The sequence below is a fragment of the Thamnophis sirtalis genome, unplaced genomic scaffold (genome assembly GCF_051295495.1).
Source record: "Thamnophis sirtalis isolate CommonGarterSnake01/CBP01778 unplaced genomic scaffold, rThaSir2_p1.2 scaffold_15, whole genome shotgun sequence".
NCBI lineage: Eukaryota > Metazoa > Chordata > Lepidosauria > Squamata > Natricidae > Thamnophis > Thamnophis sirtalis.
In genome coordinates this window covers 20,291,722-20,316,702 of record NW_028261395.1, presented here as the reverse complement: position 1 = coordinate 20,316,702, position 24,981 = coordinate 20,291,722, and the positions used below count along the sequence as shown (strand labels likewise).

At 40.4% G+C, this 24,981-nt stretch overlaps 1 protein-coding gene across 1 annotated transcript in view; it reads left to right on the top strand.

Annotated features, from left to right (window-relative positions):
- Window positions 1–24,981, top strand: part of BICC1 (BicC family RNA binding protein 1) — a 121,660-nt gene that overhangs the window by 37,839 nt on the left and 58,840 nt on the right. The window contains exons 2-3 of the mRNA XM_087702626.1: window positions 6,432–6,478; window positions 15,390–15,459. Coding sequence (XP_087558752.1) covers window positions 6,432–6,478; window positions 15,390–15,459 — 117 coding nt within the window. The remainder of the gene's footprint in view (window positions 1–6,431; window positions 6,479–15,389; window positions 15,460–24,981) is intronic.

Below are 24,981 nucleotides of genomic sequence, written 5' to 3'. Positions count from 1 at the left end.
GGCAGTGCAGTAGAAGCCATTTTACGGCAGTGCAGTAGAAGCCATTTTACGGCAGTGCAGTAGAAGCCATTTTAAGGCACAACAGGCTGTATCTTAACAGAACACACACCCCGAGACATTTTAGGGGTGCCTTGCCCCCACAATATTATTTTCCAGAGAGTAAGTCATCTGTGCACGAAGTTTGTTTGAAATTGCTCAAGGCGTTCCATAGTTATGTACAGAGAGAGAGGGAGGGAGAGAGAGACAGACAGAGAGAGACAGAGACAGAGACTGATGAGTCCTGGCAGGATGCAAAGCTACCGACTTGTTTAGCTAGCATCAGCATTGTTGAAATGTTTGGGGATAGACTTGATTATAGGTAGTCCTTGATTTAAGACCACAACTCAGCCCAAATGAGACATTTGTTGAGTTTTGCCCATTTTACAATCTTGCTTGCCACAGTTGTTAAGTAAATCACTGCAGTTATTAAGTTACTACTATGGTTGTTAATTGAATCTAGCTTCCCCATTGACTTTGCTTGTTGGATGGCCACAAAAAGGGATCACATGACCCCTGGAAACTTCAACTGTTGAAAATATGAGTCAGCAAGCATCTTGACTTTGATCATGTGATCATGGGGTTAAGGGTCATAAGTGTGAGAAACATTCATAACTCATATTTTTCAGTGCTGTTGTAGCTTCAAATGGTCACTAAATGAATTTCTGCCTTGACACAAAAGTTTACATAGTTTTATAAGCCCTTTCTTTTCTTGGAGATATTCCAGAAGTGCCTGCCTTAAACTTGAATTGCAATAGCATCTATTTAGAATTTTAAGAATAATTTGCTTAAATTCAGTCTCAGGGATGTTCAGTAGTGCTTTGCTCATGTTTATAGTGGACAAATTTTCGAAGTTCATGGATACTATAATCGTTAACACCTGTTTCAACTTTGTGCTGTTAGTTTTGGACGGAACATTTGCAGCCCTGCATTGGCTACAAGTGGGAAAAATATGAAATGCAAGCCGGCATGATAACCCACCAGAGCGAAGCTGAAATGAAAATTGCTTGAAATATATATTTGAGTGGAAATAGATACAGTTTTGAACGCACCTGTAATTTATATAGAATGGAGTACTTTTCTTTTTTATATAAATGGTCTGATAATCTTTATAAATATTGTAGTGGGAAAAGGTTCAGTCTATTAAATTTCAGAAGTTAACCGGAGCCTGTATATTTTCATTACGTGAGAAAAAAGCCCCTCTGCCCATTAGTTAGGTCAGATGTTGCTAACTTGTGAATTCTTTGGGGAGGTTCTGTTCATTACACAGAAATCTTCTCTTCTCATGCAAGCAAACCACTTTAAGGAGGCCAAAGCTTTGTATCAGCTAGTTTAATGAAGCAAGAAAGCACCCCAGATTTCCCAAAAACTGTTTTCTAATGAGGGGAACCTTCAAGAGAATTCATTTATGGCATCTTGGATGAGGGCTGCACCCAAAATCTAACTAAAAACACCAGGTTTGATGTCCTCCTTTTGGAAGATGCTCTACACCAGGGGTGTCCAACACAATTTCATTGAGGGCCACATCAAGGTTGTGTTTGACCTTGGGGGCCAGGGTGGGCGTGGCCAGCTCAACATCACTTGTGTCGTGGTGCCTGCATGTGGCCCGAGAGCTCTACCAGTGAAAATGGGCTCCCAAACTCTGTTTCAGTTGCACTGGCCGCCTGCAACCCTCTGCCAGGAAAAAGTGAACTCTGTTTTTGCTGGCAGAGGCACCATGGGCTGCTTCTTTGTTGTTTCCAGGGTGGCCCCACAGGCCAGATCTAAGCACCCTGTGGGCCGGATCCAGTCCCTGGGCCTTGAATTTGACACCCCTGCTCTAGCCAACAAGGAGAACCAACAAAAGAATTTGTTGGTTTCCAGTTTGGTCCAGTGGTGGGATTCAGCCAGTTCGCACCTATTCATGAGAACCGGTTGGTAACTTTCTAAGTAGTTCAGAGAACCGATTGTTAGAAGAAATCTCCTTTTGTTTTCCCCCCACCACTTTATGGGGCTAATCCTGTAAGGAAGGCAGGAAGGAAACATTCTAGTGTTATTTCTAGCCTCATCTTTATTGACCTGCTTACAGAAACTGCCTCTCCGGTTAACCCTCATTACATTGGAACAGCTAAGGCGAAGCGTCCTTCGACCTGAGTGACCTTGAGTTGGCCACACCCACCCAGTCACATGACCAGCAAGCCTCACCTATCCAGATGGTCATTAGGGCAGAGAACCGGTTGTTAAATTACTTGAATCCCACCACTGGTTTGGTCCTTGGTGAGGATCCATCAGTCAGAGCCAGATATATTAGACTGAAATACATCCATGTTGTCAACTTCCTTCCTTCTTACCCAGATTTAAAGACCTTCTCTGTGATGAACAGAACAAGTACCAGATGGCTTGGAGCCCAATGGGAGAGTGTCATACTGGTTGATTAATAAGAGCCAATCTCCACCTTCCCCCCCCCCCAAAAAAAATCTTGTAACTATTATTTTATTTTGATTGTCCTTCCATTTCATTGTGTTAGGAATCTTTATTTTTGATTATTTTAATATTTTTATGCTGTTAAGCCACCCAGAGATACTTCAAAATAAGATGGGAGGCAAATAAATTTAATAAATAAAATAAATAATAATAATTAGGAAAACATTTTTCTGCTATCCTCTGCCAATCCAATTCTGACTGCTGTCATGAGCCAAGATGGCCAGAGTTGAGGGATGTTTTAGTTAAAAATGGCTGCAGGCCACCATATAGATGATCATATGATCTTATGTTTATATAGAATCAACAACCTTTATTCCTCTTTCTTTTTAAAAAATTTCTTTTTAAATTGGGAAACCTAACACCTCTATAGTATTTTGAAGGTTCTTCACACAGAGTACCAGAGTTGGAAAGAACCTTGGAGGTCCTCTATTCCAACCATCTGCTCAAGCAGGAGACCTTCTACCATTTCAGACAAATGGTTGCCAGTCTTGTCTTAAAAACTTCCAGTGATTGAGCACCTGCAACTTCTGGAGACAGGTCATTCCACTGATTAATTTTTCTAACTGTCAGGAAATTTCTTCCTTCCTTCTAAGTTGCTTCTATCTTTGATGAGTTTCCATCCATTGCTTCTTGTCCTACCCTCGGGTGCCTTGGAAAATAAGTTGACCCCCTCTTCTTTGTGAAGACTTATTTCATGTCACCCCTAATGATTTGAACTTTGATCCCAACTTGCTAGCTGAGACTTTAGTTGATCACTTGGCTCTCTAAATGTGGTCAACTCAACTATCCTTAGATAAATGAACAATGAGTTACAGGTTAATAGGTACTGAACATTGGGTACTTTGGTGTCAGTCCCCCATATCTATGTTATTGTGGTTATTAACTCCATGCTGGTTTCCTTCTAAAGAAATTAGGTTTCCAATTACCTCTTTGTGGAATCCAGGAGTGTATTTTGGAAGACAAGAATACCTTTTGAGGTTAGAAAACACCCAGTTTCTCCAGCCCTCTAAGAGTCAGTATCACTGCCCAGAAAACCCCACTATTTATCCAGCACTCTTCTGGTTTGCTAACTTCTCCCCTGTTGGGATTTAAAAAAAACTGAAGTTGCTGTTTACTTATGAGAAGTTTTTTTTTTTAAGTTTGGTTTTTCAGTTTTAAGATGTGCAATACAGTCCCTCTCCAAATTTGTGGCTCTTTTGTAAAACAGTTGCTCTCTCTTTGTGTGGGTGTCTCAGTTGTGTGTTTGTGAGTATGCACACACATTCACAGAATGGTTGCTTTTTTTTGCAAATAAAGTTTTTTATTTTTTGTTACAAATTGTAAATTCTTTTTCTAAACAAAGTATTGTTCAGGTTTTCCCCCTTTTACATTATCTCATATACATAATTCATTTTTCATCATACCATTCCTAATTTCAGCCGTATTATTTTCTTCCCATATTTCCATCTTAAACTTAATTTTTTCTTAACACATAAGCAACATCATTTTTTGTCCCTTCAGAAGTAAATCAAAATTATCATTTCATTTTCCGTTACTCTATTTTCTATAGATGGTATATATCCTCAAATTCAATTTTCATATAATCCTTTTACTTTATTATCCACAATTAACAATATTAATATAAATATAATTCCATCACATCTTATTTAGCTAGATATCATTAACAGTGTTAACATATTTCATTTTGTTCTACTAATATATCTCTTCTTTCCCTTCCTCCTTTTCTAACTGTTTTTTCTTAGTTCATCTTATTCCCTTTAATAATCCACTTTTCATCCATTTTCTGGTTGTCCATTTCTGGTTGCTTTGAGAGCCATAACAAGAGACAAAGATCCCCCCCCCACCCCATGTTCCCTGATCTTTCTATCCTTTCTACCTCTTAGTAACTCTTCTGCTGGCCAGTTTCCCCCCTTTTCTGAGCAAGCAGAAAAATAATTTCACCTGTCCCCAGTGTACCTGCGCTGCAGGCATCCATTTCTCCAAGAGACATTATGGGACTCTGAGCTATTCTTAGGAAGGAGGATGAGTAGGGAGGTAGACAATGCGCTATGCAACAGATCAGTTCCCCCTCCAGCACTACCACTTTGTTTTCTAAAAATCAGTTGATTTTTAGATGTCCAAAGACAGTGGGTCAAGGAGACCTCTTGGTCCTGTGGGAATGTGCAAGGGCACCATGCTACTCAAAACAGCATTTTGTTTATTATAATTTTTTTCTTTCAGTCTGGCAAAAACTGAGTTTCCCACATGGAAAGAAATTAGAGCCTCCTAACCTCTTATTAGCTTAAGTACCAGGGACTGAAAATCACAACAATGTCATTTCACAGAAACCCAGTGCCGTTGTGCTTAGTTTTAATTTCACTTTCAGGACGAGGTGATGGAGGGCTGCCTTTTGGAAATGTTCTTTTTGTGGAAGAATAACGTTATGCAAGTGATCCGTAACTGGATACTCCTGAATATGCATTGCAGACAGAGTTGGTTTATTCTCAGAAGGAAGCTCAGTGGTGAAAGTCAAAGAAAAACATTAGATCGTATCAGGTCTCTAAATGAGATTCCGGAGAACGAATCAGAACTTCCTCTGGGTTGAAGATGGTTCCCAGCTCAAGGATACTGAACAAAATGTCCATGGCTGAGAAAAGAGACTTTGATGTCTTAGGTGGTTGTTTTTATGCTGTTGGGGGGGGGGGAGAAAAAATTGGATGTCACAGCATGCAACTAAGCAATTAAAGTAGTTCTTTGGATTCATTGTGAAGCTGGAAAGGTTAAAAACAGTGGAAGAAATGCGAGCCGTACTTTTAAAACGGCTGATTTAATGTAATAGAGAAGGCAAGGATCATCTGTTAGGAATGGATGGATGGTTTGGTTGTGCTCAAAACCACTGGGTGCCATCTTGTGGCCTCTGCGGGCCAGCCTTTCTCTGTGGGAGCAGTCAACTTCTGGATGGCTCTTCCTTGACCCTGAGACATCCATGGTAGTAGCTTCTAACTGAATATTTTTTGTGCATTTGGAGGAAGAAAAATGGCTTCTGTTTACGCTTTTCTCTTATTACCATCTAGACAGCGATGGTGAACCTTTTCAGCACTGAGTACCAAAAAGGGAGTGCGCTTGTCTGACCCGCAACCTGGAAGATGAGCTGTCCAGGGGACATGCGCACACCGGGACATGAACTTCCGGTTTTCAGCGCATGCATGTGCATTGGCCAGCGTGCCATTTACTGGCACGCATGCACTCTCAACGATCAGCTGGCCACATTGGAAAATGGAAGACCAGCTCTTCTAGTTACCGGCACTGCTGCACACACAAAGGCTAGCTGATCGTTGTGCACACATGCGCACCAGAAACCCAGAAGAGGAATAGGTGATGGCTCCATGTGCCACTTTGGGCACGTGTGCCATAGGTTCACCGTCACAGATCTAGGATTTATGTAATGTTTTTACGATATGGCTTATAATGTACTTTATACTTGTAAACCGCTTTGGGACCCTTTCCACTGGAAGCAGTATAAACATGTATGAATCACCTCCAAAACCTGAAAAAGGGACAGTGAGAAAAATTTGGTGCTGATCCAGTGAAATTGAGATCCTGTGAAATGGAGAGCTGGTTGCTCTTTAGCCTATTTCATCTCCTCAGAAAATGACAAGGGTCCTCATCAAAATGAAAGAGGAAAGGGGTTCTCTAAATTTGAATTAATGTCAAATTGACCAAGGTCTTCTAGTCATTTACATGAAAAAGTTTTTATGCTAGGCTATTTCACAAACTTTTAATAATTCAGTTCAATCGTGCATTTCGGCATCAACATTTATTTTCATTGGCAGAACAGTCTGCTTTGGGAAACTCCCCACCGAGATGTTCCACGATTGCCTTAGAGGGGTTAGTAAACAAGAACAAGGATGTTGCAGTAGATCTGATTAATTGTGTGCCATTTTTATTTTCAGCTGCTGCTGAAGGAAAGGGGAAAAGTGGAGAAGACTTTTTCCAGAAGGTAAGAGCGTTTGCATTCATGGATATACCTGCAGCAACTAACAGAAAATGCTTTTTGGATTGAGTCTTGAACACAATGGACAAGTTCTTGTTTTTGTTAAATCCTCAGAGAACCTACAGTAGATGGGACATAAGTATGACCAGCCCTTCCCATTGCGCAATAGACAAAGACATTGGATGAGCTATATCTGATCTAAGATCCATGAGACTAGCTGCCTCCTACTTTTGCATAGAGGACAGTAATTTCTCTTCATCTTCTCTGGGCTAACTAACTAAGGTTAGGACTGGGAAATGTATGTTTAGCTCCACAATATGGATCCAAATTCTAGACCGAGCCCCCAATATTCTAGGTCACCCCATCATGGCCAGTAATGACTTTGGAATGTTCTTCTGTTTAGAAAAATAATATTACGTTTCCATTATGGTTAGCTTGGTTCCTAATATATAGGCATGTGGTCCTTGTGGTTTAGGTTGGTCTTACTTTCTTTTGTGGATGCTTCTGAATTAAGAGTTGGGGGATGGGGTGGGGTGAAAGGGTTTTAGGAGAAATTCCCTAAAATGATTGGCGTCTGCTTGAAGACATTCAGTGTTGGCGACAACGGTTCTTGCTTTTTCCGTTCCTTCTGCTCTGCTATTTCAGGATGGAAGGAAAAGTAATTGTAGATATACAGGACTTGTGGTTGGTTGACACAGTTAGGCTGAGGCATTTGTCATCTTTGTGTGAATTCTTAAATTTGCAGAAGTTTGCATTTTTGGTAGCCTGTAAAGTATTGTGGCTGAAAGAGAAACTTTCAGAAAAGCTCTTTGGAGTAAAAGCTCATGGTTTACTCATTTTTTTCTCTGTGTTGTTTTCTTCAATCTCTTAAAACTTTTCCTTGTGTAAAATAAAAAGTCATGATTTTAGGGATAAAGGGAAAAAAATCTTCCAAAACCCACTCTATTCTGGACTGGAATGCAATAGCTGGAATGATGATACTGTGGCTTTGAGTAACTGTCACCTCAGCTTAACTTAACCATTGTTCTAAGTGGTAAATTTTCTCACAAGGGTCACATGCTTGGCTGGAAGTCGGGTGTCGAAATACTGAGGGGGAGGGAGTTTTGGAATATTGTGCAATAAGAAACTAAAATGGCTACATCTTGTTTGGAAGACAGGATGACAAGAAGCTTAGAAATTTCTTATATTTACAGATGTGGCTAAGGAGGGCTGGGTGAATCAGCCAAAATCTTATTCGAAAGTGTGATTAAATTTGAATTGCCAGCTAATTAGGAATTAGGAAAACAAACCCCCTGAGTCAGCTATTTAATTCTTCAACTCAATCTGGATGCAGAATTAGATAAACTCTTGCTTGAAGAGCAGGTGGAAGATGTGACGAGGAAGGCCTTTACACAAATCCATTTTGTGCAATAACCACGCCCAATTCCTAGATTTTGCCTTGATCGCCTTCTCTTTGGACTGTCACAATGTGCTCTACCTGGGGCTGTGCTTGAAGACCTTTCAGAAGATGGAAATGTTTCAGAATGAAGTGGTGCAAATAGTTACAGAATAACAAAATTGGAAGGGACCTTGGAGATCTTCTAGTCCAACCCCCTGCTTAGGCAGGAAACGTTATAGTATACCATTTCAGACAAATGGTTGTCCAATCTCTTCTTTAAAAATTCCAGTGTTAGAGCATTCACAACCTCTGGAGGCAAGTTGTTCCACTGATTCATTGTTCTTTCAGGAAATTTCTCCTTCATTCTAGCTTGCTTCTCTCCTCGATTAGTTTCCACCCATTGCTTCTTGTCCTGCCCTCAGGTGCTTTGGAGAATAGCATGACTCCCTCTTCTTTGTGGCAGCCCCTCAAATATTGGAGCACTGCTATGATAATCACCTTTAGTCTTTCTTTTCGTTAAAAGGTATGACTGTCTCATGGCACACCCAAGTAGCATGAGTCTTACTAGCTCCTAATAGGTTTCCAGGACCAATTCAAGGTACTGATTACCACTTAAAAAACCTTTCCTGACATTGGTTAGGGTTGGATGTTTTCCAAAACTGTCTGCCTCTGGTCATTTCAACCGATCCCAAAGATTGAATGAGGAAGAGATTCCCTCCAGTGTCATCTGGTGGGGCGCAGGTGTTGTGCGCTCTTTGTTGTGGCATTTGTCTTATGGAAACCTATTAGGAACATTTAAATATGAGCCAGCAGTGTGCAGCAGCTGCCAAAAAGCCAACACAGTTCTAGGCTGCATCAACAGAAGGATAGAATCAAGATCACGTGAAGTGTTAATACCACTTTATAATGCCTTGACAAGGCCACACTTGCCAATTCTGCATCCAGTTTTGGTTGCCACGGTGTAAAAAAGATGTGGAGACTCTAGAAAGAATGCAGAGAAGAGCAACAAAGATAATTAGGGGACTGGAGGTTAAAACATATTAAGAACGGTTGCAGGAACTGGGTATGTCTAGTTTAATGAAAAGAAGGACTAGGGGAGACATGATAGCAGTCTTCCAATATCTCAGGGGTTGCCACAAAGAAGAGGGAGTCAAACTATTCTTCAAAGCACCTGAGGGTAGAGCAAGAAGCAATGGATGGGAACTAATCAAGGAGAGAAGAAGCAACTTAGAACCGAGGAGAAATTTCCTGACAGTTAGAACAATGAATCAGTGGAACAGCTTGCCTCCAGAAGTTCTGAATGTTCCAACACTGGAAGTTTTAAAGAAGATGTTGGATACCCATTTGTCTGAAGTGGTGTAGGGTTTCCTGCCTAAGCACCAGGTCAGACTAGAAGACCTCCAAGGTCCCTTCCAACTCTGTTATTCTATTCTGCTCTGCTCTATTAAATCCCCATTAATTTGCTCTTGACTCCTAGTGAATTTTTGAACCCTTGTACTTTTCTTGGCAGTGGCAGATAACTAGCATGCCGTTGCCTTCTCCCAGTAATATTTTTGAGATATGTAGTGTAGTCTATTGCCCTGGATCCTCATCTAAGAACTGGTGATGCCAGACCCCACTCAGCTTCTACATCCAGACACAGAGAGTTACCACCTGCCGAGACAGCTCTTGATAGCACCAGCAAATCTAAGTGCTGAGTGTTGCTCAGCCAACCTGAGACAACCTGGTTGCCTTGCCTGTGTATTCATCAATTGACCAACCTGCTATTATCATTTCTATCTGTCATCTATCAAGCATGAAAGCAGCAAAAAGCCTCGGCTTTTGTGTTCTTTTCTCCCCTTCTTTCCCTCTTTAAAATGAGATTTTGCCATCTGTAGAACCCATCGTAATTCCCGGTTGAGTCCCAAAAATCTCTCAGCTTCTGGAGGTAATCTGTAGTTCCCACAAGAGCTTCAGAAAATGAAGGATAGACTGTGTAATCCTGGGGAATTGCTATATGTGCCTTTGTTAAAATTTGGGGAGGAGTCCCCAAACAATACATAGGACAAAAATTTGGATGGTTTCCTTTTCTCATTTGGAAGCTGAGCGAGTTAGAAGAACAGAAGTGTGCTACTTGGAACCCGCTCGCACTAGCCTGAATCACTAGATTTTCAACACTGCAGGGGTGCCAGTGTAAGTCTTACAGAACATGCTGAGTAATGCCATACACACTCACTAAGCTGCTTAAAATAATGATTTTTCTAGATTGCCCTCTGGGAAGCGAGCAAGTGGTTCCTAAGATCTGCTCATTAGCCTTTTCAGAATTAACTTAAAGGTTAATCTTATGTTCATGTACTAAACCTGTTCTTGTGCCAGATTTACTCTGCATAAACTTGAGAATGTGATACTGTTTTGGGGATCACCAGATTGCCCATTTCAACCGTCTCCAGAAGGAATGAATTAAGACTGAAGTCCACTTTTGACTTTTAACCATAAGTAGCCTCAAGCTTCTACCTGGACCACTTTTCTAATATTCAGGATTTTTTTATTTTATTTTGCAAGAGGGTTCAAGTTTCCAAACTGCTTGTTCACAGTTCTGCTAAGCAGAAGGTTGTTCCTTTCGAGGCAGTTCCAAATTTGGAATTTGGGAGATACATATAGTTCCAACGTCTGAAGATATATAGGCAGTTGTTGTTGAGTTGCTAAGTTGTGTCTGACTCTTCACGAGTCCATGGACCACAGCATGCCTGTTCTCTGCTGTCTCCCAGAATTTACCCAAATTCATGTTCATCGCATCGATGAAACTATCTAACCATCTCATCCTCTGCTGTCCTTCTCTTCAGAAAGACTGAAGACATCAGGGTCTTCTCCAAGGAGTCCTCTCTTCTCATTTGAGTGCCAAAGGATTTGAGCATCAGTTTACTATCTGTCTTTCCAAAGAATAGCCAGGTTTCATTTGCTTTAGGATTGACTGATTGGGTCTCCTTGAAGTCCAAGGGACTTTCAACATCACAATGTGAAAACATCAATTCTTTGGCGCTCAGCCTTCCTTATGACCCAACTCTCACAGCTATACTGTCAGGCCTGCAGCCATCTTTCCTTTTGGATCTTTGGCCTGCAACACTTTTTCTTATTCTGCTATGCATTTCCTATTGTGGGACAGTTGAGAGGGGGATTGTAAGGAGTTATATACTATGTAGCCATAACAAAAAAATTTCTAGAAAGCCGAGGAGGAGCCAATATTGCGATGATATGGATGTGCGGTCTCGATGCTCCGAGACTGCAGCCAATACTTTTGCTGTTGGGTGGTCCAATTGGACCTAAACCATCCCGCAGAGAAGGTGAACAGGAAGAATACATCTTGCTGACCTCAGGGACATCACAAAATCCCTGATAGAAGCAAGAGAAGTTCTTCAAGCCGGCGACAAAAAATCCAGCCAAGGTTGACGAAGTCAGGGCGGCTCCAAATAGAAGGATACAGAAAGAGAAAATGTTTCCAGCTGGTGAGGAACTTTTACTGTTTTAAAAAGAGACTGCCTATAAAAAACTTAAAATTAATTCAAATTGGAGAACAGAAGAATTAAGCGGCGGAATTAAATTTGGAATGGTTTTCGACAGTGGTTATCTTACTTTTTAAATGCTATCTTCATGGATGGAATTTATGCAAGTCTTTTGAAACAGATGGATTAAGCTTTCTTCTTCTATTTTTTCTTTTATTATTCTCTGCAATCTATGGACTAAAGTTTTCCTCTTTCTTTGCTGTGGGTTTTTTAAAACTCATTTATAGATTGGACTCTTTTTTTAACTTGAAACACAAAAAAGATACAAAAGAAATAATATTTGCAACGGTAACACTGCTCCTCAGAGGCTGGAGGGTTTGTTTATTGGAGTTTGTGTATTGGAAATGGAACATTTTTTTTCTTTGCTGATTGTTTTGGCTTGGCACTGTAAGGTCTTACTGCTTGGTTATAGAAAATGATAAGAAGGGAAGCACACAGATGTCCCTTTGAAGTATATCTCTAACCAGAGAAAAGTGAAAACAAACATTTTTGTGATTCTATGTTTAATTTTTTTAACCTTCCAAGCTAGAGCAGCTGTGTTTGTTAGCTGGAAAGAATGGCAGAATTTCAAAAGCAAACAGAAACCTTGAGCTTGCAAAAGACATTTTCAGAAATACAGAAATTATCAAATATATATGAAAGGATAGACAAGAAGTTGGAAGACTTAGAGCACATAACAGTAAAATATGATGAAGAAGTTGAAGATGTTTATCAAATGCAAAATGTGGTGGTTAAAACTCAAAAAATTGAAGTGGAAAATGAATATAAAGAGATTAAATTTGCTGATATTTATGGTGATTGGCCGGTCTCTGAAAATGGAAAGAGTGGAATACTGAAAGAGGAATTAAAGGGAGGGGAAATTTATCCCATAGGACAAGACACAGAAGAAGAAAAAAACAAAGAATCTATGGATTTAAAGAGAGAAATCTCATTAGCAATAGCATGGATAACACTACTGACAATCAAAGATATGCTGATTAAGGAAACAGAAGAAGGGCATCAATATTACATGAGAGATCTTATAAACAAGGAATTGCTAAGAGGAGTCCATACAAAGTTGATCAAGGAGATGATTAGAGGACTGGCACCACAAATGGCAAAAGATATGAGTCTGTTTTGCTATTGGAAAGATACAGGTTGATAGATGGAAGAATATAATTTAAAACTAGTTAAACTTAGTGAAATTTATTGACAATAGATATAGTTTAAATAAATAATTGATAATGTTATTAATGCAGTGTTTCTCAACCTTGGCCACTTGAAGATGTCTGGACTTCAACTCCCAGAATTCATTTGCTGGCTGGGGAATTCTGGGAGTTGAAGTCCAGACATCTTCAAGTAGCCAAGGTTGAGAAACACTGATGTATACAATGTGTAGTGTTATGATGAGTATGATTAGATATGAATATGGAATGGTACCCATGAAAGGAAGATTAGAAATCCCTTTGGATTATACATAAAAGTTAATAAAAAAGAACTAAGTTAGATACAGTTAAAGTTTTGATTATTAGGGGCAAAATGTTATGATACAGGATATAGTCAAATAAAGGAGGGATAAGAATAACAACGTATATATAGATATGGGTATAACATAAGGAAACTGTATGTAAATTGTAAACAGTGATTTGGAAAGGAGGATTAGAAAATTTTGTTATTAAATATTATGGATGTTTAGCTAGAATAAGACATAAGGATTTAGTGTTAGTGGAGGATTATAGAAATAGTAATTGAAAGGCCAGAATGTGGTTATGTATTAAACTTTGGTATATTTTATGATGAATTTTATTATAGTCAAATGAAAATGGAGATATGATGATGGTGACATGTTTAAATATTTGAGTTAAAATTCTTGAGTTAATATGAAGTATGTTTGTTGACTGTGGAAGAGATGCACGAAAGTCTTTTTGTAACCAACTGATACACTTTCTACAGCATGTAAAGAAGGATTGTGTTTGTTTTAAATAAAACATTAAAAAATTAAAAAAAGATTTTCTAGAAAGCCAAGGTCATCCTTTGCCTCTGCACCTGACCGGAACTGGATGGGTGGAAGCTGCCAGCGTGGCATGGGAGAGTGGACCATGGGATGGACTTGGGTGTGGGGGCAAGATCTTGAACTTTCAACTGGGTGGGGAAAACCGAGTAGCTTCAGATTTGGGTTTTCCCAGATGTGCCAACATGGCTCTCTTAATAAATTGGAATCTTGAGCAATACTTTGCCTTGGACTCTGATTTACTTTTGGATGCTATTTGGAACCCTGACACATACATTACTATTTGGAAAACCATAGCTTTGACTGTATGGGCCTTTGTCTCTGCTTTTTAATATGTTGCCTAGGTTTGCCATAGCTTTCCTCCCAAAAAATAGGTCGACCTGAGTGATTTAGCATTCAGACTTGATGCTGCCACAGTTCCTATTTCACATCTGTATTTGGGGCTTTTTAGGAATAGATGTATGTCATGGTAGAACTGCCTTTTTGGAAGTCACCTCCCAGCTGCAATTTATTACCCTGTGGCTGCTGAAACCCATTCAAAGCAAAGAGCATTGAGTCCTGGCTGACATTTCTCACTTTTTCCACATGGCACCATCCTCTGGAAATAGTGGCTTTAAGGAATTCTATTGATACAGGCAATAGAAAGAAGTATAAACTTTTCAGTGTGTGTATTTGTCTTTCAAATTTTTCCTGTAAGGCATCGGCAAAGGATGCCGTTTCTTTCATCATAATTATAGCCATGATTTCTTGAAACAGCCATATTTGAAACCTGATTGTGTATGCTGACTTCTTCTCCAGTTCAGAGAATGGAGAATTATTTTCTTACCTTAAATAGGAGTGGATACACTCACGTTTTTTACTGTTTCACTGATGTTTTACAAGAAAGTAAAATGTGGGGTGTTATCAATGCAGAACGTGAAAGTGTAATGCAGCCATTAACTAGAAAGGAGGTAGACCCAGAACAGGGACTCATGCAGAGATTCAAAGAGACGTGCTTAAATAATCATTCCACATTGCATTTCTTACATTGAATTGTTTGGATTAGTAATTTGAATATTCTTGAGGTTTGGGATTCCCTATGCTTTTCTTTCTATGTTTTAATCTTAGGGTGACAGTGGGATCAGGGAAGATATAGGTAGTCATTGAGTTAACAATTGTTCATTTAGTGACCAATTGCATGAAGACAAAAACCTTGCTGGATTGTATTTGTCAGTGCCCACATATTCAGGATCAGGGCTTTTTCCAATATTTGAGGGGCTGCTACAAGGAAGAAGGAATATCTATTCTCCAAAGTGCCCGAAGGCAGGGCAAGAAACACTGGATGGAAACTAATCAAGGAGAGAAGCAACCTAGAACCAAGGAGAAATTTTGGGACTGATAGAGCAATTAACCAGTGCAACGGCTTGCCTCCAGAAGTTGTTGATACTTCATCACTGGAGACTTTTAAGAAGAGATTGGACAGCCATTTGTCTGGAATGGTATAAGGCCTCCTATGTGAGCAGGGGGTTGGACTAGAAGACCTCCAAGGTCCCTTCCAGCTCTGTTATTCTGTTATTACACTGGGGAGTGAAGTCCTGGTTACTGTTCCCACCAGCTGATGATCAGACCACTCTTTCAAAGCCAAATTGTGAACTGGGCATCAGAGCAGAATTCTGCAGGGCCAAAATAAGCCTGCCCAGTTACTGATTAATTATGAGTAACTTTTAAGAAAATGTTGGCAAAAAATAGGGCATACCATAGCAAATTCAGGGAAGTCTGATGCTAATAGGGAACAGTCAGCTAAAAGCTAAGTTTTTAAATGTATTGATATTTTGTTTCAGTTAAAATGCTAAGATCCATCAGGTTCCTTCCCACTGGAGTTAAATCAGACTTTTCTTCTGAAAGCCATTTCTTGGAATTTTAAAGCAACTTTGCATCAGTTCGGAATTATTACAAATTCTGCTTGTTTCTGTCTGATAGAAAATGGCAAGGGTGTTTCAATTTAAACTAATATTTCTTGTCCTTTGGCAGATTATGGAAGAAACGAACACCCAGATTGCTTGGCCCTCTAAACTGAAGATTGGTGCGAAATCCAAGAAAGGTAAGTGTTGCTTTTTTGTTGTGATGTGAACAAACCCTCATGAACAGAGACGAATCTCGGGCTCCAAATTGATCTGATAGTAACTCTTGAAAACTTATGCTATCTTCATGTACCTTCACCTATTTCAAGATATAAATTACAATCTCAGACACTTTGTGCAAACTCAGATACAGTTTTTCCATGGGTTTTGTGTATATGGGAAAATGTGCACTGCATTTGTGCATCTATCTTCTCTCTATTTTCTATCTATATATAAAAAAAACCAGCCCTGTGTGTGTATGTTCCAGCATAACTCTGGAACGCCTCAAGCAATTTCAACCAAACTTGGTACACAGATGATTTACTCTCTGGAAACAAATACTGTGGGGATAAGACATCCCTAACACCTCTTGGGGTGTGTGTTCTGTTACGACACAGCCTGTTGTGCCTTAAAATGGCTTCTACTGTACTGCCATAAAATGACTTTTACTGTGCAGTGCAATGGAGTTGCCATGGTAACGGCTTCACAGTACTCTACAAGGGGGCTCTCTCTGGTAAGGGGGAAAATCCAACATTAGAAATTATGTTTGGTCTGGACATTATCCCCCTATAAATAAATACCCAGGCAACGCAGAGTTATCGGTTAGTCAATTCATAAAAATGACTTAGTGAAATCTCCATCCCTGTGGGAGTAAATTGATCCCTAAATTCAGGTAATCCTCAATTTACAAAACATTTGTTAGTGACCATTCAAAGTTACAACGGCACTGAAAAAAATGACTTATGATCATTTGTCACACTTACAACCGTTGCAGCATCCCCATGGCCACGTGATCCAAATTCAGACAGTGCAGTGTCTGACAGTTGCAGTGTCCTGGGGTCACATGATCCCCTTTTGCGACCTTCCGACCAGCAAAGTCAATCAGGAAGCCAGATCCACTGAACAATGATGTTACTATTTTAACAACTACAGTGGTTCACTTAACACCTGGGACAAGAAAAATGGCACAAAATTCATTTCACCCCTGTCTCACTTGGCAACAGAAGTTTGGGGCTCAGTTGTAGTCGTAAGTTAAGGACTACATGCATACTGAAAAGCTTTTCTTGTCCCGGTTGTTAATATTATCAATATGTACTGATTCTTAGTTAGTTAGATGTTTAAAAAACCCGTATTTCCTCATATCACCTTTGGCGTTCAGTCGACGGAGGACACCAAGCACCCTAGAGAAGGCACAAGTTGGCTTTGAAACAGCTGCTTCCTGAACCAGAGTAACATTAGGAATGCACTTCCAGCTGTGTTCAGACAATGTTTCCAAGGGCAGAATCAGGGGAGGAACTCCACAACTGGGAGTCTATTGACTTATTTATTTATTGAATTTATATTGCCGCCTACTCGCCCATGGCGGCTCAAGGCGGCTTACAGAATATAAAACCACATTTAAAACAATAAAACCAAACAAAAAGATTCAAGTAAATTAATATAGTACAATATAACAAAATCACCCCCACCCCTCGCCCTAGCAACAGCCAATCACACGAGCCATTTAATGGGCTCCATCCCTCTCTGCGTTTCCCAGTTCTCTAGCTGAACCAGGCTTTCAGCACCTTCCAAAGAGTGTTAGAGTGGGGGCCATTCTAATCTCTGGGCGGAATGATGTTCCAGAGAGAGGGACCCACCACAAAGAAGGCCCTTCTTCTAGGTCCCACCAGGTGTATCTGCCTCAGGGATGGGACCTGCAGCATTCCCTGCCTCTCCTTATGGGTCGGGTAGATGTGACCGGCAAGTGATGGTCCCTCAGATATTTAGCAGCAAGTTGGTATACCAGGTGTCAGAGTTTCTTCTGAATATTGAAAAAAAATGAAGATATCTCTTTGGTTTGTAATCTCGTCAGCTGCATTACAATCCCTTCAAGATTTTTCTCCCTTCTTTACAGCTAAATTGAAAGGTTAAATGTTTGTGTGTCTAAAAGGGAAAGGCTTCTCCCTGTCGCGTTGTGTCAAGCCGTTGATTTTCTTTGGTGTTTGGGCTTGAATAAAAACAGCTGCTTTCTCCGGCCTTAAAGCTGACGGAAGTATTAATATTGGAAATAAACAAGTGTGGAGTTCTTTTTAAAAAATTCTGAGCAAGTGAACTTGGGCAGGAATCTAAACAATGAGAATTGCTCCCTGCAAGAGTTGCTTGCTTTTGAAATACTCAAAGATTAAAAATCAAATAGTTGGATCTGTATCGGTACTTAGATGAAGGGAGCAGGCAACTCCTTGTGAAAAAGCTTGCCAAGAAAACTGCAGGGATCTTTGTCCAGGCAGCCTCTGAGAATAAGACACGATTGAACAGAAGGAGGGGAAAAAATCCATAAATGAATATATTTCAGGACTTATTATTTCTATCAAATGTTCAATGTACCAGAAATTCGGATTAGCTGAACATAAAATTGGAGCACTAAAACAATTGTGAAAGACATGATGATAAAATCAATGCAGAACAGATGGAAATATTTTTTTAAAAAATGTACCTTGTCAGCACAGCTCTGTCTCTCTCTCTCTCTGTGTGTGTGTGTGTGTGTGTGTGTCCCTCCCTCCCTTCTTCCCTCCCCCTCTCCCCCTTCCTCCCCCTCTCTCTCTTTCCCCCCCTCTCTCACCCTTTCCCTCCCTCCCCACCCCAAGGTCAGGAGGCTTTATGAAGTCCATTTTCTTCAAACATAGAATGTCCGTGATGAGGTCCTTTGAAGGAGATACAGGATGAAAAGCCAGCTGCACGTGAAGTGATCTGGATATTGGCATCTCTAAGGCTGGAATTGTCTGCTGTGTTGGCCTTAGGATTTGGAACAGCCCCACGTAGGGGTGTGTTAAAGCTCGTTCTGCTGTTACTTTGGTTCATTTTGGTGGGAAAGAGCTGCTTGCAAACATTTTTGCTTGGAATGTGATGGCTCAGTTGGGTTTTGAAATTATTGGAGCTGATTTTCCATACCATCAGCGCATGATTAACTGAAGCGTAGAAAGTATAGAGAGCAACCATCACAAAGACACTGACTTACGAGATGTTCTCGTATGACCATCATTGAACAGTGTTTGGATTTATGCATATTGGATGGGAAAAAATTAAAAGGAGATCTTTGTGAGATTGCACAGGCTTCTTGAACTCAACTGGTTGCTTTATTTTCTGGTTGCTAAGGTTTAACATGGGGGTAGTGGCTACTCCAACATGCAGCCCTTCTCTTTTTATCCCTTGTGTTGATTTTAAGTTTTTAATCCCTTCTCTGCTTTTGACATCAACAACCAACACTATAAACAACCTTTGGATAATGTCTGAAAAAATGATGATTTTGAAATTGCAGTGTTGTGTTGTTGTGACTAAAATGCCAGCATTTTAACATCTTATAGATGATTAGGGGGCTGGAAGCTAAAACATAGGAGGAATGGTTGCAGGAATTGGATACATCTAGTCTAGTGAAAAGAAGGAATAAGGATGGTATCATGGCAGTCAGCGGTGGGTTTCACATTTTGTTAACACTGGTTCGACCCGTGCGCACCCACTCACTTCCCCTTCCACGCATGTGCCCAGCCTTAGCACATGCGCTTTGTTCATGCACATGCCTTCCGCACATGCGCCCGGCCTCAAAAATGTGCCTAAATAGAATGGCAGAGAGCTGGGGTAGGCAGGTGGGCCCACCCGCAATTTCAGCTACAGGTTCGGCCAAACTGGTCCGAACAGGCTGAAGACCATCTCTGATAGCAGTTTTCCAACATTTGAGGGGGTCAGACTATATTCCAAAGCACCAGAAGATGGGACAATAAGCAATGGATGGAAACTAGCTAAGGAAAGAACCAAGGAGAAATTGAACTAAGGAGAATTTTCCTGACAGGGAGAACAATTAATCAGCTGACCAATTTGCCTCCAGAAGTTGTAGGTTCTCCAACACTGTAGGTTTTCGAGAAGAGATTGGGCAGTCATTTGTCTGAAATAGTATTAGATTTCCTGCTGATCAGGGAGTTGGACTAGAAGACCTCCAAGGTCCCTTCCAACTCTGTTATGTTATTCTGCAGTTCAGGTATGTGAAATGATACTTTCTAAAAACAGTGAAAGTTGTACCCAGTTTGAGATAATTTTAAAGGAAATAGCTATATAGAGTTAAGACTTTGCTTTCAAAGTTACTGGCTTCTCTCATTGCAGTGGAATGAGATCATAGAACTGCATGTAAAAGTGTGGAAAATCAGGATATTGTTCCCAGTACAGCGGTAATTTTGGGAATATATGTAAAACTAGAAGATGTAGAATGCGTCACATTCTTATAAAAGACACTTGAAAGAGTTAGCACATTTGGATGGAACTCAGAAGTTCAGTAGTCTAAACTACATGTTGGTAAGAAGTCATCTCCAGCTGTTGTTCCTTGGTCCAATTTTCACTCTTAGTCAGATACTGTCAGATAACAATTTCTTTCATACCAGACCAAGTGGCCAGCTTCAGAAAATTCTCCCTTTTCTCTCCTATCTCTGCATTTGTTTTTCGTGTCCTTGGATACTCAGATATCCAAGAAAATTGAGTTCCATTCCTTGATGCTTGTGCTCTTGGTTCAGAGTGTTTCAGCATTAAAAGACTATCATGTAGGAAACTTTAAAGGCAGTTTAAACAGAATAACAGAGTTGGAAGGGACCTTGGAGGTCTTCTAGTCCAACCCCCTGTTCAGGCAGGAAACCATTTCAGACAAATGATTGTCCAATCTCTTCTTTAAAATCTCCAGTGTTGGAGCACCCACAACCTCTGGAGGCAAGTCATTCCACTTATTAACTGTTCTAACTATCAGGAAATTTCTCCTTAGTTCTAGATTGATTTTCTCTTTGATTAATCTCCATCCATTGCTTCTTGTCCTGCCTTCAGGTGCTTTGGAGAATAGCAATAACACCTAGACTTATATACAACCTCATAGTGCTTTACAGCTATCTCTAAGCATTTTACAGAGTCAGTCTGTTGCCCCCAACAAATCTGTGTCCTCATTTTACCGACCTCGGAATAATGGAAGGCTGAGTCAACCTTGAGCGACTCAGAATTGAACTTCTGGAGTAAGCAGTGAGTTAGCCTGCAGTACTGCATTCTAACTACTGTGCTACCATCCCTGGACCCCCTCTATTTATGGCAACCACTCAAATATTGGAGCACTGCTATTATGTCACCCCTAGATCCATTTCTTATGGACTGCTCCATCTCTTTGTTCTCCTCCTTTCCTTTAAATAATCCCCCCAAAAGATGATACATTTCCAGAGAATTTTTAAAAGAATTCTTCTGTTCTAATTTCCTTAAAAGTTTAAGTTTTAGAGAGAAAAGATTTGGACTCAGTAAAGTCTAAATGTTAAGTATGTTCTCCCACATCTTAAACCATTCTGGGTTAACTAAGGTTTTTTGTTTTCTTCATGGCCAACAGCCTTTAGTTGCAGTTATTCATTTGCGTCTCTGGATTTCCACTGTTTGTTTCTATTGGCATTGATTCTCGGCATTGTTTCCTGGGTTGTGTTAAATGCACATGAAAGTCCAAAATGTTATTAAATGGATAATTCCAAGCTTTAGGATGTAGAAATAAAGAATCTTCATATCTTGATTTATTAGCTGATTTGTAAAAACACAATCGTAGCACTGTTCAGGTTAATAAGCTAATTTGGAACTGCATAATGGCAAATATTTATTTATATACCATCTGACTTCTGGGCTCTCTGGGTAGCTCACAGATTAAAAAAACATTAAAAAGAAGAATAAAGGTATCATATAAGACAACAATAAAGAAGTAAAAGGTATAGCGGAGATGATAAAACCCAGAGTAATGAAAAAAGAACACACACAGCTCAAAGGGAGCTTCAGTCATCCCCACCAAAGTCTGGAGAAAATGTCTTTAAGGCTCTTCAAAACATTTTGAACTCAACAGAGAATTGATCTTAAGCACTGTCAGTATGATTACCTTGTGCCATTCATGTGATGCAAACAATTCACTTTGAAATCCAAGGAGTTTGATGTATCCTTCAAAAAAGGATCACATTGTTGAGGAAGACGTAAAAGAGAATGACCACAGTGTTCTAGGAGTTTTACTCAATAAATCTGGAGAGAAGCTAATATGAGCAAAGTTATTCAGTACCAATAGACAAGAATATATGTTGCTCAGGGTTGAATTTAGGAGTCCTTTTGCTGTTCGTTTGTCTGGTATTAATCCCTGCTTATCTGCTGTGGCTTCTGGAGAGTTGTGTTCTGGTCTTTTTGTTTCCTTCTTAGCTATTTTATTGTCTCTCTTGAATAGTATATAAATATATTTAGGAGCTACCAAGGAGAAAATCACATGCCCAACAATACTGGCATTGCATCTTCTTGTTTGTAAAGAGCAAACCCCACATTCACCAACAATGTTGAAGTTAGTTAGGCAATGAAACATCTGTAAGCAAAGAGCCAAGTTGAGAGGACACCAAGGACTCCATCCTTCAATACTTTTTAAAATTATTGACATGCCAAATAACTTTTGGTACTTTTTCATATTCATGTTTAGGTATCAAACCAAGTAGTGCAAGCAGCAATGACAAATGATGTTCTGCTTTGTAAACCTCAGCCATCCCATATATTTTTAGGAACGACTTATGAATTGCACTGGTATGAAAGAATAATGCTATCATTCACTCAGGATTTTTGATGACAGTGTTTTAGTTGGAGCACATCCCAACAAAGGTCGAGTGGAGTGATCTTTTCTCGGCTCCAAAGCTAGGCAGAATCATGTATGGTTGGTTCTTAGGTAGGAAATTACCAAAGAGGTCAAGGATTATGGGCCAGATCAGGAAGCTGAAGACAGAAGAAGGCAGTGGCAACCTTCTATTTGTATTTGTATTTATTAGTTTGTCAAAGATGTACAAGATAACAGGTATAAATATAAACATGGACATGAAAGAAATGAATACAAATAAATAGGGACAGTAAGACAGGGATGGTAGGCATGCTGGTGCACTTATGCACGTCCCCTTTACAGACCTCTTACGAATGGGGTGAGGTCCACGGTAGACAGTTTGAGGTTGAAGCTTTGGGGGTTTGAGGATGTAACAACGGAGTCAGGTAGAGCATTCCAGGTGTTGACCATTCTGTTGCTGAAGTTGGATTTTCTGCAATCGAGTTTGGAGCGGTTTACTTTGAGTTTGTATCAGTTGTTTGCCCATGTATTATTGAGGTTGAAGCTAAAGTAGTTGTTGACAGCTAGGACATTGTAGCAGACAATTTTGTGTACTGTGCTTAGATCATACTGCAAGTGACGCAGTTCCACGTTGTCCAAGCCCAAAATTTCGAGCCTGGTGGCATAAAGAATTCTATTGTGAGTAGAAGAGTGGAGGACTCTTCTCGCGAAATACCTCTTGACCCACACAATTGTATTAATGTCTAATATACAGTGTGGATTCCAGGCAGACGAGCTGTATTCGATAACTGGACTGGCAAAGGTTTTGTATGCCCTAGTTAGCAGTACAATGTTACCGGAGAAGAAGCTTCGCAAAATTAGGTTAACAACTCTTAATGCCTTTTTGGCAATGCTGTTACTACAGTGGGCTCTGGGGATTAGATCGTTTTGAGATCTCTTCCAGGAAGACTGGCCTGGATTGTCTATGAAAGCACCAGGACTCAACCTGAGCTGAAAGGATACTATAAGATGCTTTGTTCAAGGCCCTGTCCAGCTCTGAGAATGGATAGTGCTTTTTCTGCCCCTCCTACCAGAACCTGTCCCAGACCCTCAGAAATGACGTAGGGTCATTGGAGCTCCCATAAGCAACTCCTGCCTTCCCTGGACTCTGCCATGATCTCATTATTTGTGCTTACAAATGTTTACCCTCTCCTGGGATCAAGCCAAATATTTTCCAAGCCCCTTAAAAGGGAAAGACGTTGTTCACTACTTTGATCAGAAATGAAGGAAAACCACAGCTGTGAAAACAATCTAAACTGTGTGGTTGTAGCCTTATCTCCCCGGCTTTTGCTGCAGGCTAGCAGTGGGTCCCTTGGTTTCCATGGCTACCTGCTAAGCAGCCCGGTCCTCTTGCTTGGTATGCCTGGAGTCAATCAGGACTCATGAACGGAGAGAGAATTCAAGATCACTTGATTTATATGGAGAGACCCATGAGCTGCTGCCAGCAGAATCTTTTTTTTTAAAGCGTTTTCTTGAGATTTTGGTTCCCAAGGTATAAAGTATAGGTTTGGGGGGGTTTAGCCATTCACCAGGACATGCATGCATGACTCTTGGCAGGTTTCCTTGCTAGGTCTCCATGACAACCAACATATGCCTAGATATGTCATCAGCTGGGCTGTGTGTTTTTGCATCAAACCGAATTCCTCCAGGGTTCAGAGATGTGATCTTCTCCTCCTTAAATGGGAGGGGAAGGAGAGGAAACTTGGAAGAGGTCATTCAGTTCTGTTGAGGGGTCATCTTGCAGAAACTGAAGGAGCATCTGAGTAACACAGCTGTGTGAGAGAGGTGCACTAAACTGAAACATCAAAAAGACTTCTTCCACCAATGCCACACTATTGTAGATTAGATTATAGATAGATTATTCTACTATGCATTCTCTATTGTGGGAAAATGGGAGGGGGATTGTAAGGAGTTACATACTATGTAGCCGTAACACAATTTCTTCTAGAAAGCCAAGGTCATCCTTTCTCTTTGCATCTTTGCACCTGACTGGAACTGAATGGGTGGAATTGCCAGCATGGCAGTGGGAGATTGGACCATGTGATGGACTTGTGGGTGTGGGGGCAAGATCTTGAACTTTCAACTAGGTGGGGAAAACCGGGAAGCTTTCAGATTCGGGTTTTCCCAGACGTGCCAATATGGCTCTCTTAATAAATTGGAACTTTGAGGAATCCTTTGCCTTGGACTCTGATTTAATTTTGGATGCTATTTGGAACCCTGACAGCTGGAACCTTTCTTCTTTCCAAAGAGCCTCAGTGACGCAGTGGTTAAAGTGCAGTACTGCAGGCTACTTCTGCTGACTGCCAGCTGATTGCAATTTGGCAGTTCAAATCCCACCAGGCTCAAAGTTGACTCAGCTTTCTGTTCTTCCGAGGTGGGTAAAATGAGGCCCCAGATTGTTGGGAGAAAGAGGCTGACTCTGTAAACCACTTAGAGAGGGCTGTAAAGCAGTATATAAATCTAAGTGCTATTGCTATTGAACAACTGTCGTTTTCTGTGTCGTACGCATGATGTAAACTTGAATAAATCAGAATATCCCTCTTCTATTTAAGGCAGGTTGAACCCAATCTAGTGCCTTTCAAAGACGGGAACTTTGGAATTGGTCTAGAATATCTAAGGGACCCAAGATAAAGGAAGGTTGTTCCAATTCTTGAAATTTTACAGATGTTTTGAAAATGCATTCAGAGCATGGATGCCTGAAAAACGGTCTTACTACCAACCCAAGCCTTCTGAATGACCATGAACAGAGTGGGTTTTGTCTAGATCAGGGGTGTCAAACTGTGGGCCAGATGCATTATGTGCTGGCCCCGCCCCCACCCGGTTCAGTGAAGGGGGAAGTCCACCATGATGACAT